This window comes from Protopterus annectens, chromosome 7.part1, assembly GCF_019279795.1.
Source record: "Protopterus annectens isolate FY-2018-M chromosome 7.part1, PAN1.0, whole genome shotgun sequence".
In the NCBI taxonomy this organism is placed as follows: Eukaryota; Metazoa; Chordata; order Ceratodontiformes; family Protopteridae; genus Protopterus; species Protopterus annectens.
The window spans coordinates 167,335,946-167,358,852 of record NC_056740.1 but is presented as its reverse complement, the minus strand read 5'-3'; the positions used below and the strand labels follow the sequence as shown (position 1 = coordinate 167,358,852).

The following is a 22,907-nucleotide window of genomic DNA, read 5'->3' as shown; positions in this document are numbered from 1 at the left end:
GACCTTGAAGAGCAGAATTTGGTTTGTGATGACCAGTTGCCCATGAGTTATAGTACAATGATGGTGTTGTTTCATGTTCCTTTATTGAAGACCATCTGCAGTCATGGAGTGTTCCAAGTATGGCCTTGGGTCCATAATTGAATACATCGTTGTACACAAGAGTGTCTCAAAGCTCTGTCTCGTGGCTTTTTCCTTTTGGCAACATCTCAAACCTCAAAGTTGACTGCATTGTCTAGCTCTCCAAATATGCCAATGACTGCAAACTTGGGGGCATTGTCCTAATCCTGTTGCTTCAGCATCCCTTCAAATGACACTTGGCTAATTAACACTATTAGTACTGGTAATGCAAGTTGTGTACTGCCTTATTTCTTTCAAGCTGATGACGCTTTAAAGGAAGACCAAACACAGTGCTTATGTTCCATGTAACTTAATCACGGTGCAGAAATTGCAGTATTGAGTGCCGTATCTAAGCACATTAAATGTGTGAAAATCAGTCCAGTTGAACAAATCCAAGAGTCTCTTTTCTGGCCTGACTTTGTGATGCTGAGGGATGGAGCCTTTATTGTGACCCAGTTGACCAGGGGTTCATTTAGCAGCCTCTGCACTACAGTAGTCAGACAAGGGGGGGGGGGTGATTAGGCATGGTCTGCTCAGCTGAATGGGGATGGTTGCATGCACTCATGGGCTCACTGATTCTGTCCGAGTTCCCGGATGGAGACTTAGAAAAACAAAGTCTCATTTTTCCTGGAGTGGAGGTGGGTTTACTTGGAGGAACACACCTTGCTAAGTAAGGGAACTGTCTCTGTAGTAAGTCTTTTGCAACTTATTCATACACTTTGCGAAGTGCTTTCAAATGATTAGGGCCAGTACTCAACAGATATTTTAAAATTAAGCACACAATTATGTGGCCTTGGAGCGCTAGGCTGTGAATTGACATATCCATTCCAGTAATGGGGCATATTAAAACATTCATTTGCAGGACGGTACTCTAAAGTGGGAAGTAAACTGATGGTTATGTGGCGTCATAGTATACATTGTCATGGGCATGCCTGCCATCTGTGAGTGCTGGAATTTTTGGAAGATTGTCAAATGCGGATTGGTGGAATAGAACCGATGTGATAAGTATGTGCGTTACAGTTTGTTTTTGATTATTGAGGGAACAGCTGAAAGAATTAAAATTAGTTTGTTTTAGTAGACTTCGTAACATTTATTTAAATTCTGGACAGTGCAAAAATGTAAAATTCATCTGTCTGTAATTAAAACTGAAAACATCTACACAATTTTGTGTATAAATGTGTGTGTGTGTATATATATATATATATATATATATATATATATATAATTACACATCCTATATAACTTCATTTATCTTTAGTAAGGGTTGAAATCTTGTTGAAAATTCTTAGCAAAGTAGCAATGTATTATTTTTGTTTCCTCATTCTAGGCAGCACAGAAAAGAAAATTAGATGAGAAACAGAAAGATTCGTTTGCAAGACCCAGTACCACTACTAATGGTGATTTACCATCCCGGACAGTTGTAATAAAAAAGGCAGAGGGCTGGTTACCTTCATCCACTTTGCCTCAAAGTACAGAGAACTCTGACCCACTTCTACAGCAGATCTCCAATATAAAGTGCTTTATCAAGCAAGCAAAAGAAGCCAGTCGTACTGATGAAGTCAATATGCTGAAGGAGAACTTGAGACAGCTGCAGGATGAATATGACCAACAACAAACTCAGTTGGCTATAGAGCTGTCAAAAAAAGAAGCAGAAGAGGAAGCTTTTCAGAGACAGCAGTTTGACGTCCTGCATGAGCAACAGAAGAGAATGTCGCTGCACTTAAGAGCCCGATCTTTAGACTTCCGAGAAGTAAAACATTGCCAGCAGACAGTAAAAGAAATGCACAACCAGATAGCTTACCAGCTTGATTTAGATACAACTCAAAGAAAACATAGCCCAGTCTATGAAGTACAATCTCCTAAGTCTGTTGAGCACAAGTCAGGCAAGCAGGTTCCATTCACTTTTTCAACAAACCAGGAAAGCTATCAGTCAAGCAAACAAATCAAAAAAGTGTCATCCTTAAACCCATTTGAAGATGAAGATGATTCATCTAACCCATTTGCTGAAGAATCCAGTAGTGCCTCTTTGATTAATGATGTTGCAACTGAGAAAAAGGATTATAACCCCTTTGATGAAGAGGAGGAGGATCAAGTAGGCAAAACTGATACTGCCAAAGCACTGAACCCTTTTGAAGGTGCTGAAAGTCCTGTGGACAGTTCACACACATTTCAGAATTCTGTAGCACCTTCAAAAGCTGTACTGTCCACTAATCCTTTTGATACTGATACTGACCTTATTAATGAGGAGTCCATTGAAGAAGAACTGCTCTTACAGCAGATCGACAATATCAGAGCTTATATCTTTGATGCCAAATGTAATGGACGGATGGATGAAGTTGAGCTGCTAACTGCAAACCTGAGAGAACTGCAGCACACACTGGCAGAGCAGAAGCAGAAAACCATGTAGTACAGTGGTTTGGCCTCATTTTGTTCCCCCTTTATCAAATCAGTCTTTCATGTTTTTTTTCCATGGTAACAGAAGTCCAGTACATCCATTGTTGATGGAATGCTACAATGGCATTCTTTTTGTTAATATAGTTTAAATGTAATAAGCAGGAAAATTATTTTTGGAAAACCTGTGGTCTCCACTTTACCCTTTCTTATTCAGATACCAGGCAGTCTGCTGACTCAGATGCAATGTTTAAAAGCATGTAACAAGTAGTTTTACATATCAGGTTTACTAGACCAAGAGTCTTTATGGATGATATTGGACTGCTGCTTTAATATTTCTTTGTGGTTTGCACTAAAAGACAGTAATTTTAACAAGTATTTTTAATAAGTGGGCTACAGAATAATTTAATACATTCCATTGCTATAAGACTAGAACCATACACACTTGCATTAACTTTAAAAATATATGCACTTTCTTTTCTGTACTTTGAATGTCAGAATATGAAATATTGATCAGTGATACTGACCTTTAATATCTAGCTCATTACTTCTACCATTTTTGTAGAGTATACTAATCCCTACCAAGCTATCTGTACATTCAGCAGTGCTCATGTAATTTATATGACTTTGCAGTAAAACTCTTCCTCCATTATGGATTGCTTCAGGAGTTTGTCTATATTGGGAGTCCGCTTGTGCATTGAGGGCCTGGTAGCTTGCCACAAACAGTAACAAATACAGGTATACATTGCTGCACAGCTAGGTATTTGTTAAACAGAACATAGTGCTCCAGGTCCCAGGTGGTGCTGCTGCTAACATCTGCAGATCAATACCTTTTCTGTTTACTGTAAAAGTAAAATAAGCTATTTTTGTTTGGTTTTATTTTCCTTTCCACCATTAAATGGGTATCCCAGGAGTCACCGAGATTGACGGTCTGCACCTGCATTGATAGTACTGTCTGTGTGCATACCTTTAGTTGTTGACTTAATAGCTATAAGTGTTGCGTAAAAAGTGCTGTAGTCTGTGGAATGTTTTTAGATGTCTCAAGACTATGTGATCCTGCAGTGGACACACTATTGGATTAACAAGCTGTTGTAACATAGCTGGGTGTTAATGCTGAATAGTAGTATTTTGTCACATATTTCTAGATGCTGATACTTTCTTTCATCGCATATAGTAATGCTCAAATCCTTCACGTTTCATCTTTTTTTCTTGCTCTGAAATTACTCTTCACACTCACTTCTTTCTTCTGTTTAATTTTATAACATTTCAGTTATCTGTGACTTCATAGTACCATCCATGCAGAGATGCAAAAACATGTTTATAAATGAGTATTACTTGAGCCATCTGCCCTATTTCTTGCAATTTGAGGGTGCTACAGACTGTAATTTATTTGCACCTTTTCCACATTCTTTTTCAAAGCTTTCTGTGAGTCTTTCTACCCATTTTTGAATTCCTACACTACTAAAATGCTGTTATGTCTTATTGTCTTGTTTTAAGAAGGTTTCTTGCAGTAAGTGCCAGTTTAGGACTTTTGTCTGATGGTTTTGTCAGCCTTGTGCAAAGTTTTCCAAGCACCCAAATGTCTGATTTGGGTGGAATGGCACCTGTCAGCAGGCAAGTACGTACACACAAGATTAAGAGAGTGGTCCCACAAGCCGTCTGCACTTTCCAACATGTTTGTGTAACTGGTTTTGTAAGGCACAAATTTTAACCCTTTTTGTTTTGCCCCAGTTTTTATAATTTTGAAAAACTTTGATATGCCAGTGTTTAAGAACACTATTTTTTCAATGAAAAGTTAAATGTACTTGTTTTGATTGTGCACCTGTTTGATTTGCCCTGCTCATGCTTTCCCCAGAAAAGGCCTTCAAAAATGTGATTTTAGAACTCTGATCGACCCCAGTAACTTCATCAGAAGTGCTTTGTTTTTGTTGGTTATGACACCACTAATGTGTGTGAGACCTACACTGTTTTGCACCAAGGTTATTCGCTGAAGATGGAGAAGGTATTGCAGACATGACTTTTTGCAAAAGTGAATGAGGAGAAAGAGCAAGATCTGAAGGGAACTAAATCCGCATTATCTGATCCTAAACTCCAAAGGAAAGTACAAGCAATAAAATAAATGTAAGAGTCCTTCCTTAACAGAAAACTGTCTAGATTACTGGTACTTTATTGGTGGAAAAGACTGATCCTAATACTGTAAGGATCCACAGCCAAAACAGGCTGATGACTACCATTAACATAATAATTTTACCAGTCACCATAGAACCCTCACAGATATCCCTACGAGCACTGATGCACTTAATCAGAGTAGGCATCATTGTTGTCATTATTGCTGATGGAAGTAGACATTCAGATTCATCATGGTACATTTTAAGGACATATTCAGGTTGCATCTTGCCGAGCATTGTGGATTCCACCTGCAGTAGTTTGGATTAGTATACCGTTAGTAGTTGTAGCAGTCTGCATGAGACTAACCAGTGTAACTACCAAATGCTCCTGTGTAACATCTCTACTGATAATGTTATTGTATCATTGACCATTGTCTGAAAAAATGTAGTTAATACTGGTATGGGGGATAGTGCCAGCTGTTTTTAGATGAACAGAAAGATGTTTTGGAGGACTTTTAGAAGAGGGAGAATACGTTTCAAGACATTGCACCATAAAACTGAAAGCATACTGACAGTCCTGCACCTGAAAACAGTTGTAGTATGCTGTTTGTTTTCTTGATTTTGTTTTTCATACTGGAGTTGACACTGCCTGACATTTTTAGCTGCACAGTTTAATCAGAGGAAGCCTTAACATCTGGATTTTTTGTTTTAGTATACTCCAAAGCTATAGATAGCACTGTCAGAAGATTAAATGCGTCTGTAATCACTGGCAGTGGCATAAATTGTCTGTGTCTCAGTCTTTGTCTGTGAAGCTGTCCCGTGTCATGGAGACAGTCTCCTTGGCTGCACTCTGAGCCTCTGTAGTCCCAGCAGGGAGAAAGGGTTGAAAGCTGCTCATATGGCTCTACTACAACAACTTGAATCCTCATCAGTTTGCATAACGCAGTCTTAAGCTGGGGACTGAAGCACACTGCAGCTCACACAGTCTGGCACTTGTGGCTCATCTGGCTCTACTACAGCAACTTGAATCTTCATCAGTTTGCATAACGCAGTCTTACAGCTGCACACTGCAGCTCACACAGGCTGGCACTTGTACTGGAGCTCAAATGAGTGTTCACGCAAGGCATAGCAGCCAGTGGAGCTGCCGTACCTTGCCTGAGCATGTATTCATGTTAAGCAAGCTAAGTGTGGCAGCTGTAGGGAGGAGGAGGATGGGGGTGGTATTTATTAGGTTTTTAGGCAGTGACTGGGACGGGACTTTTATGGTTATGGAGCAATCCAGGAATTTGGGTTTTAGAAGTGGGAGAGGTGTTCTAATGATTAGGCAGCAGTTGGGGGATTTAGATTTAGGGAGTGAGACTGGAGTTTAAAGTTGAGGAGAGATCAGGGAATTTGTTTAGGTAGCAGTATGGAAATTTCTAAGGTTAATGAGCGAGTTGGAAATTTAGGTTTTGGGAGTGGTAAGAGTTTTAGGATTGGGATGCAAACAAGGGAATTTAGCTTTAGGGAACAGAAGGACTGTTTTAGCATTATGTATCAATCAAGGAATTTAGGAATAAAAAGTGAGAGGGCAGTTTTAAGGTTACTGATTGATCGGGGAATTTAAGTTTGAAGGAGGAGTTTTAGGTTGAGGCAACGATTAGGGAATTTAGGATTATGGAGATATCGGGGAATTTAGATTTTTAAGGACTGGGTGGGAGACTAGGTTAAGAATATTGGTTCTGCTAGGGCTGTGAAGTTATGGTTGGATGTTGGAAGAGCTAGATAATTCAGTAGGTTCAGGCTAGTGATAGAGAACTTGTCATTTAGAGCAAGTGACTGCAATGAAGTTTCATGAGCTAATACCATGTAAGTATGTAAAGACCTGCATATCCTATCAGGCAGGTTGTGCTTGCACACTCCAGAATGTGCTTATGATACTTCTAATACATTTTTTCAAGTTTCGTTTAGATGAAGCTTTAGCTGGACAATTCAAACCAGTCACTTCAGCTCAACAAAGCCAATTGAAAAGTATTTTTTGCAAGTGAACAGACCCTCCAGAATCCTCCTTACAATCTTCATTAAAATACATTAACTCCACAGTGCACATTTGCAGTGGAAAAAAAGAAAAGCCCACACAGCGTACATACAAAACCCATCAACAGTGATTACCTGTGTAATACAACTGATAAATTCAGCATCAGGTAGTTAAAATCAATGTGTTGTAGTCGTCTTCATTTTAAATGCAGTGAATTTAAGGTTGCACCTGCTTCAGAAACCACTAACATATCAGTATCCATAAAAAGATGCACCTTATCGGGATTAACCAGACCTGTAGATTGAAGTCTACAGTGATGCGGTTTCCTATTTAAGGAAAGCTGTTTAAATAGAGATGAAGTGCAACAATGTTTTTATGTCTGCAAGACAGAGTGGTTATAGATGCGCATCTTGTATGCCACTCCTTTCAAAATCGTGGATTTTCTCAGGAATTACCTCTTATTAGGAAACTTTTTTTGTCAGTTATTTTTTAAACTGACTGAAGGAGTTGTATGTTGTCTGGTCCAGACACTCAGCAGCATTCACATGTTATGTAACAGAAATTACTTGCATTCAGCTTCCTGATTAACCTTATGAAATGCAGGTCACAGACTTTTTTTTTTTTTTAACTTCACCTCACTTTCCATGATATGATATTAGGAAACAGAGGGTCTTTATAATCACCCCACCTTGAGAATAAGAAATAAAGTTTATAAAAAGGTCAACATTTATTAGTTTCCCCAGTTTATAGATAGGAATAAGTAATGGTGGAGACACGATTGCTTTCACAGAAGAACACTATTAAAGAATGCCGTAGGATCAGGTTTAACCTGTTTTTGTAGTATAAGAATAGACAGGTACACTTAAACTAATTGTGAAACTCCACTTTGTATGAAAAAAAAATGATTGACAGCACTTCAGTCCTTGCTTTCCCTATGAACAAAATATTAAATGTATACATTACCAAATGCCGGGTGCATGTATTGATATAACATTTCACAAAGGATCCAAGAAATCTTTGTAGTCACCCCCCATCTCTTCATATTCTGTCCATTTTCCTTTTTTCCCCTCTCCAGTTCATACAGGTTTCAAAAAGTGCTTTGCAGTTTCAGCTGTAGCACTTCTCTGCAAGAAGAAATTACCTTTATTTACATGCCTGGACTGCTGTCTTTTTGCAAGTAATTTTAGCTTCTTTGTTCCACCCTTCACATAGATTCATAGGTGTGTGTACTAGGCTAATTGCCCTAGAGCCTTTACAAGCGTAGCCCATAGAAGTGCCCTGGCATCATGCCACCCGACGTTAGTTCCCAGGTGCCTCTATCAAGTAGGGCCACTGGAGTGATTCCCAGGGTGAACTTTCTGTTATAGACATCAGTCTGTATATACACATACTGCAGTCTGGTTTCCTGTACTGAATCACTTGTTTCAACTTTCTTGTGATTTTTGAGTCCCTTTGTCAGTATTCTTTGTGGTGGGCCATGCCACCCTTGAGTATGAGAATATGCCAGGTGATATTTTATGCCTCAAGTACTGCAGAGGGCATTTGTACATCTGCATCTTAGAGAAAGTGTTCAGCCATGAAAGATAATGTTTACATAAACTTGAGAGAAATAAAAGCTATGTTTCAGGTCTTTCCTCCGTGATTTTCACCACCTTAGACTGCATCTCACACACCATTCAGTTATTTATGTTCCTGCAAACTTACAGATGTCTTGGTAGGTGCCCAGGTGACCAGAGTTGGATTAGTGGCTTGGTCATTTGATGGCAAGACAGAAAAAAATGGGCATGCCCATCGGGAGGGGGGGTGATGTGTGTGCTGGGCATATCTCTAGTTGAACTTGAGGGCTCATGCTCAGAGCTACTTCTCATTGCCCTCTCAGCCTGACATTGATATCAGCAGATGGCAGCCCTGGAATGACAGCTTCTCGCTCACTTGCTCATCCTTTTCCCATCTTGAAGCCTCATGCATTGCACTCATTAGAATTTGTTCCTGCAGATAGGGGCTCTCCCATGTGTACAAGCTGTCCTATTAGTGAGATGTTCCTTGTCACATTGGTAGGATGCCAGGGTTCAGAAAACTGACGGGAGGAAGACTAGGGACGGGACATAGAGGAACCTGAAATTAGTAGAGACAGGAGAGAGAGGGAGATTTAAAAAAAAGGGGGGGGGGTGTCCATCACACACCATCCCATATAATTTATTTCTAAAGTCCAACAATGTAGGCAATAAGCACCACAGCTTTTCTTCCTCAGGAATAGTAAGAGTTAAGTGTTTGTGAACTGCATGACCAGCCCTTTATACTGAAGGGGTACCACAGACTTGTGGGATTTATCTTCATGTATTTTGATGGTGCCCAGTGCTAAACTTGACTTTAGAAAGACCCAGAAGCTCCTTAAAATGTAAAGAGCAAACTATAGTCTGTATGTAGCAACTTGTATCACTGCTGCCATGATTTGCCTTTATGGCAAGCATAGTTTTGTTGCTAACTTTGCAAATGTCTTGTCACCCAACAGTACCACCTGTCACTGTCCTGAAGAATTATGTTGGTGTATTTGAACATTTATGTATTGTCTGTAAAACTTTATTGTATCGTTTCGCCTAAAGAGTTAAGTCCACATAAACAAAGAAATTGGGGCAATGGCTTTTCTTGTAAAGACCTTTCAAACAAATATTTCAACTGTCATTTTCAATAGCTATGAGGTACAGCTGCAAGCAGTAGTAGGTGGAATGCATGCTAACTGATTTTTTAGTGAGGCAGTTAACGTTTGGAAATTGGCACTAAGGATATCATCACTTTCCATGCATTTTTGATTGCCAGGCCAGTGCAGCATAACAGACTTCCCTACAGCAGATATTTAAATGATAGTTTTACATACTTTACACCTCAACTGAACTTCTGTCCATACCCTGAATTTGTATTCAGTTTACTCTTACCCTCAGGCTTGGAAGACTTGTACAGTTTCCTTCATTTAGGCCAAGAACCTATTTTATGCCTTTCCATCCATTGATCTAGGAAGTACTTTCAAGGCTAAACTGGCTTTGTTTGATTCGTACATCTCCAAAATTGCCTAAGACAACCATGATCCAGAGCTTTTTTTCTTGCACTCAGTCTAATGCAGAATGCTGTTTTGTCACCAAATGTGCTCAGATGTACATAAAGAAGAATCATTGTTTATAAGCTTCATGTATCTGCATTAAACATTCATGCAGAAGTGTACATCAGTCTTTGACCAGATCGTTTCAGTAGTTAAATATCCGTTGGTACATGATGTTGCAGTCTTTAACCATAGCCATTTGAGTACAACTCAACTGTAAAAAAAAAAAAAAAAAAACTTGTATACTTTTGTTTTGCAATCCAAACTATATGATTGCTCAGATTAACTTTGGAAACAATCAAGTATGTGTTTTTGATCCTTTTTGTGGCCAAGCGACATATTCTGGGAAAGTAGTCGGGTATTCTTGTGACAGTCAAATTTCCACAAAGAAATTACCATCCAAAATGTTCATTCTGCTTTGGAGAAGAGTGCAGTCTTGAGGATTCTGTATGCTCTGCATCTCTCAGTAAAATAATGTTAGCCAGATGAACAAAAAAGTCTTATAAACGCCTGTAAAAATATAACAACCTGTAGGATATTTCTTCTGGTACTTGGGACTTCCCCAAAAAACTTAACTTCCTTTTGTGCATGAAAATTGGTTTATTAGGGGGTCAGGGCAACAAACAGAACAAACCATTTTTGGCAAATAACTTTTTTCAACTATGTATAACAACCTGAATGAAATGATTTTCCTTATATAAGGTAAGCTAAACCCATGATCGAGTCATCTGAATTCAGAATCCGTAAATGTGTTGTATCATATGTGCAAAAGTTGTATAAATAGTTTATAATAAAACTTTATAGTGTATTAACCACAGAATTATAAAAAAGGAAAAATTGCTATTAGCTTAACAGATGGCCACTTCCATATATGGAAATTTTACTATGTATGTACAAAGTCATATGAACTGTACAGTATGAATTTCATCAAAATGCAATATAAAAACAGTCCCAGACCTATATCCAATGGAAAAACTCTGTTTGGTAAAATGCGTCATACACTTTCGAGTTTGATGATGGACCCAAGTCTGTAATCCACTTTTTCTCTTTATTTCCTAATTTATTGAAGCAGTTAAAAATCTATTCTTTCTGAACCAGTGTACATACAAACTGCACTGGGATGTAGCAAAGAATGTTTATGATGTAATGCATTTGACAAGTATAATACTGTATGTCCCTGGAAGTGATCTGACATTCTCTGCTTCATACAGCACGAGAATGCTTACATATGTGCAGTCACTGAGACTTGATTTAAAGCCACAAAGAGCACTCTGGCAGTGCAAGGCTATTATGCCTTTCACACATTTAGACCAGCTACTAAATAGACAAAGACAAAGGTGGTGGAGGACAAAGACAAAGGTGGTGGAGGTGTCTTGGTGTACATCAAAAGAAGACTGGTCGAAAAGGACAATGTACTTGAGATTCTCCACATTCAAATCACCATAAGCAAAATCCCATACCATTTTTTGCGAGCTGTAGGTGCCCCTCTGTAATCCAGGCAACCCATAACATGCATTTAAGCGTACTGGAAACACTTGCCATCCAACCCAATACCATAGTCATGGGTGACCTTTTATTACCCCAGTGTTGATTGGGAATCATATATGACATCAAAATTGCAGCCACGGAAATTCCTGGATTTTGTAAATACCAACTCCAGGACCAGATTGCCACTGCACCCAGTAGGGATGCAAACACATATTTTGGTCCTTACTAATCTAGGGGAGCACTGCACACACACACCCTAATGGAATGTCGACTCTAAGTAACGTCAGACAATAAAATGTTCTTCTTTGAAGTAAAAATAAAACCCAGAACCCTAGCTAACCTTGGAATGTTCAGGAACTACCCTAAGGCTAACTTCCTACTGTTAAGTGATAACCTGGCAAAATTTCAAGCTCTCGTAAACCCTGAGAACACTACTGCTTTATATAGAACCGTTCGCAGAAACTCTCTAGAAGCATGTTAATAGCTGCATGCAGAATGCAGAAACCCTGTACAAGCATGTTAAAAGCTGCATAGAGGAAGCTGTACCCACCAGGAGTACAGAACTAACTCAAAAAGGCAAGCCACCCTAGTGGAATCACAGCATCAGTAGGCTATGTAGTAGAAGGGCAAAAATCATGACTTAGTGGGATGTGTAACACCCATCAGGATAAAAGCACTCTCATCAGACTAAGCTAACAACTCTGAGTCCAGATAGTCTACCAAAGCCAAATTCGAGGTAAATTTGCCCTCCCAGGCCTAATTTTTAGTAGCTCCACCTATACTGAACAAGAAGATATAGCAAACCTACTGGCAGACAAATTGAGCTGTAGCTTTGTAGCCCTCTTTCCCCCTCAACTTCTCCGCAGGAAATACCATCAAATGCAACTCCCCCAATGATCAGTAGGGAAAAGGTCCTTAATGCTCTTTCTGTGGTCAAGAACACTGCATCAATGGACCCAGACAATATTCCTGAATGCTGTCTAAATAACATGAAACTTGATCTATCTCTAGAATTATTTAACTGTAGCCACCAAGCAGTCATTATGCCATATGAATGAATAACAATTACAGACTTACAAGTGTCTCTAGTTTTGTATGCAAAGCCATGGAAGGAATTATCATGAAAATGGTCAGTAATGACATAGGAAGCCTCCAGACACTAAACCCAACCCAGTTTGAATTCAAGGGCTGGTCATGCCTACTCAACCAGTTGGACTTCTTTGAGAAGGTCACCCAAACAATGGATGAGGAGCAAAATGGTTCACACTGCCAACCTTGACCTGACTAAAGCTTTTGAAACAATGCCCCACTCTGGCATTGTTGATAAACTCAAGAGGTTAAGTAAAAACTCTTATGTCAAATCTTGAACAATTAAATTGTATATAAACAGAATGTTGCAAAAAAAGACTTTATTAAAAAAGGAATTAGTGCCTTCAAAGTTAGTTACAAAAAAGCAATCGAGCACAAACAGCAAAATGTCATAGACCAATTGAATCACCTCAGCCAATCACAAGACGATAAATTAAAAGGAAATAATACCATCTACGTTTAAAGGTATACTCTCCATAGACTAATGTATTGAGTTGTAAAATAAGCATTAACTCGATTTTATCTAACCTATTTAAAAAAATATTGCTTGCTATATCCAGGTGTAACTTGTACCTGTCTCATGACAGAAACCTTTAAAACATTAACATCCCCACAATGTTTACGCCATTAAAAAAATATTGCTTGCTATATCCAGGTGTAACTTGTACCTGTCTCATGACAGAAACCTTTAAAACATTAACATCCCCACAGTGTTTACGCCACAGATGGTCAGCAGCAGAATTTTCAAGATTTTTATTCTTAGTCTTTCAGGTGTTCCATAATTCTGACTTTCACCATTCTGGATGTCTTTGCTGTGTAAATCAAATTACAAGAACAAGTAACTGCATAAATACCCATACTAGTCCTACACAAAAAACATCCATGAACTTGGTGTTTCCCTAAAGGGCCATTTCAAGTGGTGCCTCTAGCCACCATCATACAGACTTTAAGGCACCACATGGTTTGGTTCCTACCCTACTAACTAATTGGCAATCATGTTTCACAGAATCAAGTCTGGAATTTATTAATTTGTTTTTTAGATTAGGTCCTACTAAATGCGAAGTAGTGTTATACCGAGGTAAAACAGAATTCAGTGAGCCATCAGCCAGTGCCTTTTAATAACATTGAAAATCTGATCTGTAAGAGTGGTATATGTAGTCAAAGTATAACTTATCTGAATGGGCACAAAGGAATCTAAAATCACTTTATCATACAGTCTGTTCCTATTATATTCTTTGCCTAACAGTGATGATGAAGCATCAGTAATTCATCTCGTATCCTCTCTAGCAAAATTTCTCACAATTAAATCTGATTTCAGCAAAGAACTCCCAACACATTAGCCAAACTGATAATTTCATCTTTCCATAAAGCCTGAATTGTATGTGTAAGGTGACAATTATTAGCCAAAAAGATAACAAGGGTTTACAAGAAAAATACATCAACTAATGCTAAGTACCTTATGTGTTGTCCTCACCTATACATCCAGAAATGTAGTCTCATAGCTGCTTGCTGACCCAGTAAATTTAATACCCAAAGTATTAAATTAAGATGTTCATGAAATTATCAAAATTAGACTTGGATCCATGAAAAATGAAAAATCCATCAATGTAATGGACATGGAGTTTAACATTATCCGCAAAAATAGTTGAATAAAAATACTGCTGATCAAAATAATATATGAATAAATTTGCATATGAAGGTGCAAAACTTGCGCCCATGGCAGACCCCATCTTCTGTAAGTAATAACTGCCATTGAAATAATTATTTGAAAAACTTCCACAAGATGCAATATGCAGTTCTTCTCAGGTCCATCATGTAAGAAATCAACAGCCTCTAATCCCATATGATTTTGTATATACTTGTATAGAGAAGATGTACATCAATCGCAACCAAAAAAAATCTCCCTAACAGACCTTAGCTTTATTTAATTTTTCTAAAAATTAAAAATTGTCCTTAATATAACTCGCTGTTCACTACTATAGGCAGAAGATTTGTCCAGTAATTGTCCTAATTTCTCTGATTGGTTCCTTTTTGGAAAAACAATAGGATGTATGGAGGTGGGTAATGGATGTATGCATAGTCAGTAAACCATAGAAATAGGTTTGAGTATAATTCTGTTTCAGAACTTCTACTTGTTTTGTCAACATCCCCATCCCAGATTAAAACATCTATTAGTTACCATCCTGAATTCAGATACATAGTAATCTCTTTGATCACAGACTAATTTTTAATAATCTTGTGTGTGCAACTCTTCAAGTCGTTGTACAATATGACTACAATCTACTTCAAATTTCATAACTAGAAGTTCAAATACCACTATTATGTCCAGACAAAATGTTGAGCTTGTTCCAGTTAGTTCATATGTATTTAACTAAGTATATAAACTCCATTATTATTCATATCCTCTAAAATGGAGAAAAAAGAAACATCAGTTAATCAGATGTTTCTGCAGAAGATAGAAACAAATTTTCATCCAAAGAAGAAGGCTCAGACACTTCAACACTTTATTAGTCACAGCATAATATAAATCTTACAAAAACATTTATGTAAATCAGTAATAACCCTCCACCTTTTAGATATCATCGGAACGAATTTAGGTCCTTTTGTTAACATCCACAGATGAGCTTCAGTTAAGTGAAGATTTGACAGATTGCCTGTAGGTTGTTATAATTATCAGCATCCAATATTTCACTATTTGTACATTAATATGTTGGTAAGTACATAATTGTCTGTGATTCACTTTCACCATTTCTTCAAGTTTTTCCCAAAACGTTTGTCTTTGTTGTTGACCAACCTCCTTCTAGTCCAATGATTCCTCCTGTGATGAGGTATACAATCCTCACTAAGAATCATTGTTTGAAGTTCCATAAGAACATCCAGAGTGGGCAGTGTCCACATATGATGAATCTGTGTCTGTTGTAACAAGTAAAACACTACTTGTAGTTGATGGATTGCCACAATGTGCTTGTTGGCCCTTCCGTCTATAATTGGACCCTTTATTTTCCTACTGGAAAACATTATTAGACGGTCATTCTTAATCCTTACCACCTTATTTTATTTTGTTTGCATTTTATAATAGCCTCTTCATTTTAGCAAGTTTTACATTCGTATCTGAAATATTTTTATCAAAGTCACAATCAGAAGTAACTTTTCCATTTCTGCTTGCATCTTAGGAATGTCAGCAACTACATAGTCATACTTTTTTACATCTCGCTTCATTAAGATTTTCAACCACTCTGGAATAATTCAAGGGTGCTTTCTGCCACCTTTCTTGTAAATCTGATTCCTCTGGGAAGAAAGGAACAGAAGATTGTTGCAAAACACGTAAACCTCTTGGAACAATATTGAAGGCCAAATATTGTTCCAAGAACAACTTGTTATAAAAAAAATAATTTGGTTTATTTCAAATTCAATAATGTATTGTCCAAAAATCCCCCTGAATTACCACCACCAGGGGAAGATCCCACAGCAGCCATTCCATCCAAAGAGATACTATTAGCCTTGTATACATGTAACATTAATATTTCTCCAAACAGGTTTGGCTGAAGAATTTGCATTTTGCAAACTAATAGATCTAAATGGTTCAGCTTGTTTACAAATGCCTGTCCTGCCCAGATGAGCAGAACTCCCTCCAACAGAAACCTGCAAAATTGCAGGTTTGATCACATCTTGGTGCCTTCCCTTCACCTGTTGTGTTAACATTCATAGCTGACAGTATATTCCTGTGTGTTCTGTACGAGTCCCTATTATTTTAGCGAATGCAATGAATTGCAAATGCAGTTTAGTCGAATGTCATTACGTGAAATGGCAAAATACTGAAAGCACGGAACCGCGATCCCCCCCCCCCCCACGGGGGAAAAAAATCACTGGGCCGTTTTTGGGACTTTGCCATTTCCTCCACTGTGGTGCGATCTCGGAATTGGTATATTTAAGTAGGGGGTGGGGGGGCAGACCCCCCCACTTTATTTTGTGTTTTCATTTTTTTTACGGATCTACAATTTTTTTCCCTGGGGAAAAAAATCACTGATATGTGTGTTCGACGTTTTGGGTTTTCGGGGATTGTAGGTTGATTATATAGCCTTCGCAATTCAGTGCGTTCGTTTATATAATATAGACCCATTCTGTATTACACTGAAGCGCAGAATTTTTATGTTGGACTCCTAATGTGGAGTCGTCACTGAAAGTTGTGCTTGAATTCAGTCTACCTATTAAAATCCAAAAAATAGAGGGGACAAAGTTAGTTGCTGACACATGATTGATTTCAGAAGTACAGAGTTAACACTGCCAGAATCGTTTTTGTCGCCATAAAAACAGGAATGCATTCTTGTATGCCTGAATTGTAAATGTTTGAATTTACTGTGGCAGAATTAGAAGATGGTGGTTGCAAATTTGTCCTAACTGCTAGAGTCAGCAGTAATCATCTCCCTGACCTTCATATTTTTGTCTCGTGCTGACATTAACTGTGAAAAATTCTCCATTGATTCAAAGCTAGCAATGGAAACCTCAAAAGTGGCAGTTGCAAATCTGTATTAACACACTTGATCATCAGTAACCAAACCAGGAATCACCTTGGAGTTTGAAAACAAAGCTGTGGATACTGCCTGGGAAACATTATTCACAGTCTGATCCACATATACTTATCATTTTGCTTCGGAGCCATATCAACTGATTAAGATGCTTTCCAATAAAACTGAAGCAGAAGCAAGCATCAACATTCTCCTCTTGCCCAACAGGAGTTTCCCAGACAGAATAATTGCCTTCAAAAGTGTCCAACTGCTCCAACGCAGCCAAAATAACACCAAACAAAACCATAAACAATAATTGCATTATACTTATAGAAACAGAATGCTGCAAAAAAAAGACTTTACTAAAAAGGAACTAGCACCTCAAACTAAAAAGTCCTTCAAGGTTAAAGTTGCAAAAAAAGCAATCAAGCATGTATAGCAAAATCTCATAGACTGAATCACATTAACCAGTTACAAGAAGATACTGAGATTCAGACGGAATGATACCATCCACATTTAAAGGTATACTCTCCAAGGGAGGTATTAAGTACCAGTAATGTATTGAATCGTAAGTTAAGCATAACTTCCATTTTATATAACATATTTGAAAAAATATTGCTGACTTTATTCAGGTGTAACTCGTACCTGTGTCATGAAAAAACTTTAAAACATTAACATCCCCACGATGTTTTCTCCACACATGGTCAGCAACAGAATTTTTAAGATTTTTACTCCTACAGCCTTTTATGTGTTCCGTAATTTTGATTTTCACCATTGTGGATGTCTTTCCTGTATATAACAAATTACAAGAACAAGTAAACACATACATAACCATACTAATTCTACAGGAAAAACATCCATAAGCATGAAATATCCCTTTAGGGAAACACCAAGTAGTGACTTTAGCCACCATCATACAGACTTTACAGGTAACACATGGTTTGGTTCCTGCACTACTATCTAATTGACAACTGTGTTTCACTGAATCAAATCTAGAATTTAATTTAGTTTTTAGATTAGGTCCTACTTAAGTATGAAATAGTGGAATACCTAGGTAAAACATAATTCAACATACTATCAGCCAAAAACATTGCAGAAGCGATGAATAAAGCCAGTAAATCAAACAATGTCCAACAGAAAGGACCGAAAACCAAGGCAGTAGTTAAAAAACTAGTAGCTTATTCTACGACAACAGGAAAATGATAACATCAAGCGCTTTCGTTCGGTTAATACAGAGCTTTATCAAGATACAGACATAATGTAATCTGGTCTTTAAATATTTAATTATCAGTCACCTGACGTTGCAATTAACATACTTAATAAGCTAAAAAAGATAAAGGAAGTCATTAAATACAAAAGCAATAACGCATTCTTACAAAAAACACACAATACTAATCCCACCAGATACAAAATAAAATAGTAAAACTATTGTTAAAGCTAATCAACAATTAAGTAAATAAAGGTACCTCGGCACCTTAAAATAGTTGGGTATACTGTAATGTTAATAAAGTCCCTGAGGGGAAAAACATCAATAAAAATCGAAATAAAAAATCAGTAAAAAAATTTGATAGTAAATGCTTAAAAATAATTTGGGTTTAACTAATGACTACTTGCTGGTGTGAAAAATTACTACTGAATATAAAAATTTCATTATGATGCACTATATTTAAGGCTGACCGGTCTTTCTACTCAAAAATATGTTGAATGTTGTCCAGTGGCCTAAAGTCGAGCCACCCTTAATTTAAGAACACTATTAATATTTATATTTTCGTTCAAACCAGGAGGTTTCCCAGCGTCTAACTTGAGCTGCCATAGTAGCTCTCTGTACTCCAACCTGGTTTCCCAATCCCCACCTCTAACATCTGGTACTACTTGCTGCAAGACTATAAGTTTAAGTTCCATATTGGGACAACTATGAAGGTGCTTGGAGAAGGCATTGGTTTCCTTACCCTTGGAAACATCATATAGATGTTCATATATCCTTCTTCTCAATGGTCTTTCAGTTTTCCCTATAAAGAAACTAAAACACTGCGTACAGAAGCCAAGATAAACCACCCCTTTCGTTCCACAATTGAAATGATGATCAGAAATAAAGGTAAAATTTCTAGATGGAATGTAAAGGGTACGGTCGTTGAAAATAGCAGTGCACTGTTTACAGGCTCCACACTTATGGGTACCTAATTTGGTAGTGTTTGTTGCTGAACCTGAAGTATATTTTTTCTCAAACGGTTCCTTCAAGCTAACGTCCCTTTTCCTAACGAATCTGGGACGTTCCTGAGTAAACTGCTTCAATTCGTCGTGCAAGGTAAGAAGTGGCCAGTGCCTCAAAACCACATTTTCAACCTCTAAAGAATTCGTAGAAAAGGTGTAAATAAAGTTGTTGTGAGAATCAAACTGGTCACTACGTCCCTCTTGGGCAGACAAAATAGATCCAGTTCCTAATAAAGAGAAGTATTTGTTCCCTATTCTCAAGGACCTCTTGTGTCAAACTGTTGATTAGTGCAATGGGGTATCCCTTTTCAAGAAACAAAGTTTTCAAAAAGTGGGCCTCATCCATAAAATAGTCTAAGGTACCGGACATCCTAGATGCCCGGATAAGCTGTCCTTTGACTATACCTTTCTTTTGGTAGAAGGGGTGTCCACTGTCGAAATGTAAATATGAATTGGAGAAAGTAGCTTTCCTGTAGAGTCTGGATTGAAAAGTATGTTTAATATAATCTTTGGAGAGGGTCACATCAAGATAATTCAGTTCTTTGTAACTGATGTTATAGGTAAAGGTCAAAAAATGGGTAGTGGAATTGATATAGGACATAAACTCGTCCTCTGTCCCATCCCACAACAAACTGATATCGTCCAGATACCTCTTATAATGGACAATGTTTTTGACCTAGTGAGATGAAATTCCGCTCCCAGTGATGTAAAACAACATTGGCATAGAGGGAAGCACAGGAGGCACCCATAGCTACTCCTTTCCTTCTGCCTATACAGCTCACCGTTAAAATAGATGTAATTATTTTCAAGCACTGTTTCCATAAATTCTACCAACAAACTAATGACCTTACCACCGAGTCCTGATTCTGTGACCAATGTCTCCTCAAACCATTCTAAACCCGTCTAGTGTGGTATACTAGGAAAATGTTCCGCTACATCAATGGTAATCATAAGAAGATCAGGTTTGAATAGACTCTGTTCAATTCCTTTAAGGAAATCCCAAGAGTCTTCACAAACGTACTGCAGGGAGGAAACAAACGTCTTTGTAGTGTGATCTATAAACTTGGGGTTCCGTGATGTTACCTGCTCCTGAGACAATTGGTCTAAACTTAAGAGGGTCAAGACCCTTGTGTGTTTTGGGAATCCCAAAGATAACAGGGGTCCTAGGTTTACCAACATGCAAATAGTTGAATAAACGTTCGTTAATGACCCCTTGCAGTAAATGATCAGTAAGGAGAAAGTTAATTTTAGAGTAAGATATATTCATCTCATTTTTAGAAACAAGCTCATATTGTTCTATATCTTGTAGCATAGTGTATAAATGAGCATCATATTCAGAGGTGTACATTAATACTACCCCTCCTCCCTTGTCGGACTTCATTACCCTACAACCTTCTTTTTTGAGATGATCAATTAATTGGTTTTCATTGGTACTTAAATTAGTAGAAGAGGGATACATTTTGGTAAACTTCCAAGTCCTAAGATCCCTCTCAACCACTTCTTCAAAGACCTTGAGAAAGGGGTGTATGGGTGGATTAAAAGTACTGGACCTTGTGAGCCCTGTAGTTGTGTTGGGTTGACCTTTAAAAATTAATGCAAGATTTAACTGACAAATAACTTCAAGTCAACCAGTAAATGAGATAAATTAAAAGAACGTGAGGGCACAAAATGCAAACCTTTTGAAAATAAATCAAAAAAATCCTGATTCACTTGAATCTCTGTAAAATTAAAAATAGTAAAGTTGTTCTTCCTCCAAACTGAATATTTGTTACAGGAAACCTGCATTAATTCATTAAGAGAACAATTATTAACCATTTGGTTTATTTGTTCTATTTGTGCTATTTCTGAGGGTTGCTCCAACCCTGCTGTTGATATCTCACTCCCCTCGCCCCCGCCCCCGCCCTGACGGGTGGGGGGGGGGGTGCTGAAAATCCTGAAAGGAGTTTTTCCTCCCCTTTTCAGCCAACCTCTCACTCCTCCTGAGTGGTTCGCTAGATGGTCTGAAATAGCTGTCACTATTAGTAGCTTCATTAGATCTATCAGAAGTTTGTTTAGCATTGTAACTACTCCTTGGAGGAGATGGGTAGGTCCTGCCTTCCCTGTACTCAATCAGGTCCCTTTCTAGTTTTCTAATTTTACGATTAAGAATCTTAACACAGTATTGATCTACCTCCTGGAATACATTGTCATAATTCTTCTTCACACTCTTAAAATTATTGTCATTAACCAAACTTTCGTTTAAAACATTCAACTCTTTTAACAAGACATCAGCTTTAGCTTCATATTCTGTTATCAGACTTAACATTTCTAGACCAGCTCTATCAAAGATATCACAAAGTTTACTATAATAAACAATTCCTGGTTGTACGTTGTTCGGAAACCTATAGCACCGGAGACCTTTCGGAACGCGCTTGACCTGTACGCATTCCTTCAAATAGTCTATTTCTAGTTGGTTACTTTTGTAGGCATAGAGCTTTTCCCTTAAATCGTTGAACTCATGCTCTATGTGAACATTAGAGTTAGAAGGCACAGTACCTGGTTTAAAAAGGAATTGCTGTCCAGCCCAAGCATCAAAATTAAAATCCTTGTGTTTAATGTCAGTCTTACTCCCTTGCACCGTCTGCCTTCCTACAGCCTACTAGTGAGTTGCGGCACTAGTCAATAGTACGTCGTCCAGGAAATCACTTTGTGAACCGTTGATTGGTTGTTCAGTTGAGCCATTAATAGTTTGTTTCTTTAATTGCTCCAGGCCTTGTTGTTGATTGCCTGGCAACTGCTCGTTAATTGTGTTAGCAAGGTTAAAACCATCAGCCAAAAAAATGTGCCAATGCCTTTTAATAACATTGAAAATCTGATCTATAAGCGTGGTATACGTAGTAACAGAGCTCTTGTGTCACCTGTTGGGTAGCCAGCTGGCTCACAGCAGGACCTAGGAAGTTAGAATTGTAGAGTCTACCTGTACAAAGGGGCCAGACACAAGTGGAGTCCCTCAGGGATTGGTCCTGGAGCAGCTCCTTTTTGGCATTTACTTTTCCGAAGTCAAGGCCAATGTCATGGGCCTATGGCTGACCAAATTTGCAGATGATTGCAAATTAGGAACAGTGATAGAATCTCCCACTATAGTAATATTCTCCAGGAAGAACTGACAGACAAATAACTTCTCAGAGCCATGGACTAAACTTAAATGCCAAGAAGTGCATAATAGTATCTTTCAGGAAGACATCTACCCCGATAACTATTGTATTAACAACACTCCCCTAAGATTTGGCCCAGTAGTCAGGCACTTGGGGACATATATAAACTGTAATCTAACCTTTGACCATCACGTATCTACAGTAGTGAGGAAATCATTCTGTGTTGTGCAACTTCTAAACAAAGGTATGGCATCTAGGTCTACGGAGGTTATTGTTCCACTGTATTCAGTATTCATCAGTCTTATTGAGTACAGTGCCCCCCTTTATTATGTACCTAACTAGGTACAGTCAACAAATGGATTGTCCACAGATGGTCCTCACTTAAAGAATACAGAGCATAAGTAACATGTCCTATGTATTCCACCTAAAAGCCCTATTCCTGTATTCTATCTCCTGCAGACTGTTGAGGAGAGATCTATGCCTGGCATACAAAGTAATGTCAGACCCTACCCTGATTGACCTCCTGCATATACACAAAACGAACAGCACCAGAATTACCTGCTCTAAAGACTTGAACCTTGTCTTTGATATAAGTAAGACCTGTTGTAGAGACAGGCATGCATCTCGGAGACTGCCCCTTCTCTGGAACAAGCTCCTCATCCATGTGAAGCAGAGTTCCTCCTAACCCAATTAAAGACCAACTTACAATTGGCTGGGGAACAGGAAATTCATCCCTGGTTTGGCACCTATGTC

At 38.1% G+C, this 22,907-nt stretch overlaps 1 protein-coding gene across 1 annotated transcript in view; it reads left to right on the top strand.

The window, feature by feature from the left end:
- RBSN (rabenosyn, RAB effector) overlaps nucleotides 1-3,160 on the top strand; it is a gene marked incomplete in the record, with an annotated part of 650,407 nt that extends 647,247 nt beyond the window's left edge. The window contains 1 exon segment of the mRNA XM_044078624.1: nucleotides 1,445-3,160. Within this exon segment, the coding sequence (XP_043934559.1) occupies nucleotides 1,445-2,524 (1,080 nt within the window).
- Nucleotides 3,161-22,907: the final 19,747 nt, after the last annotated feature.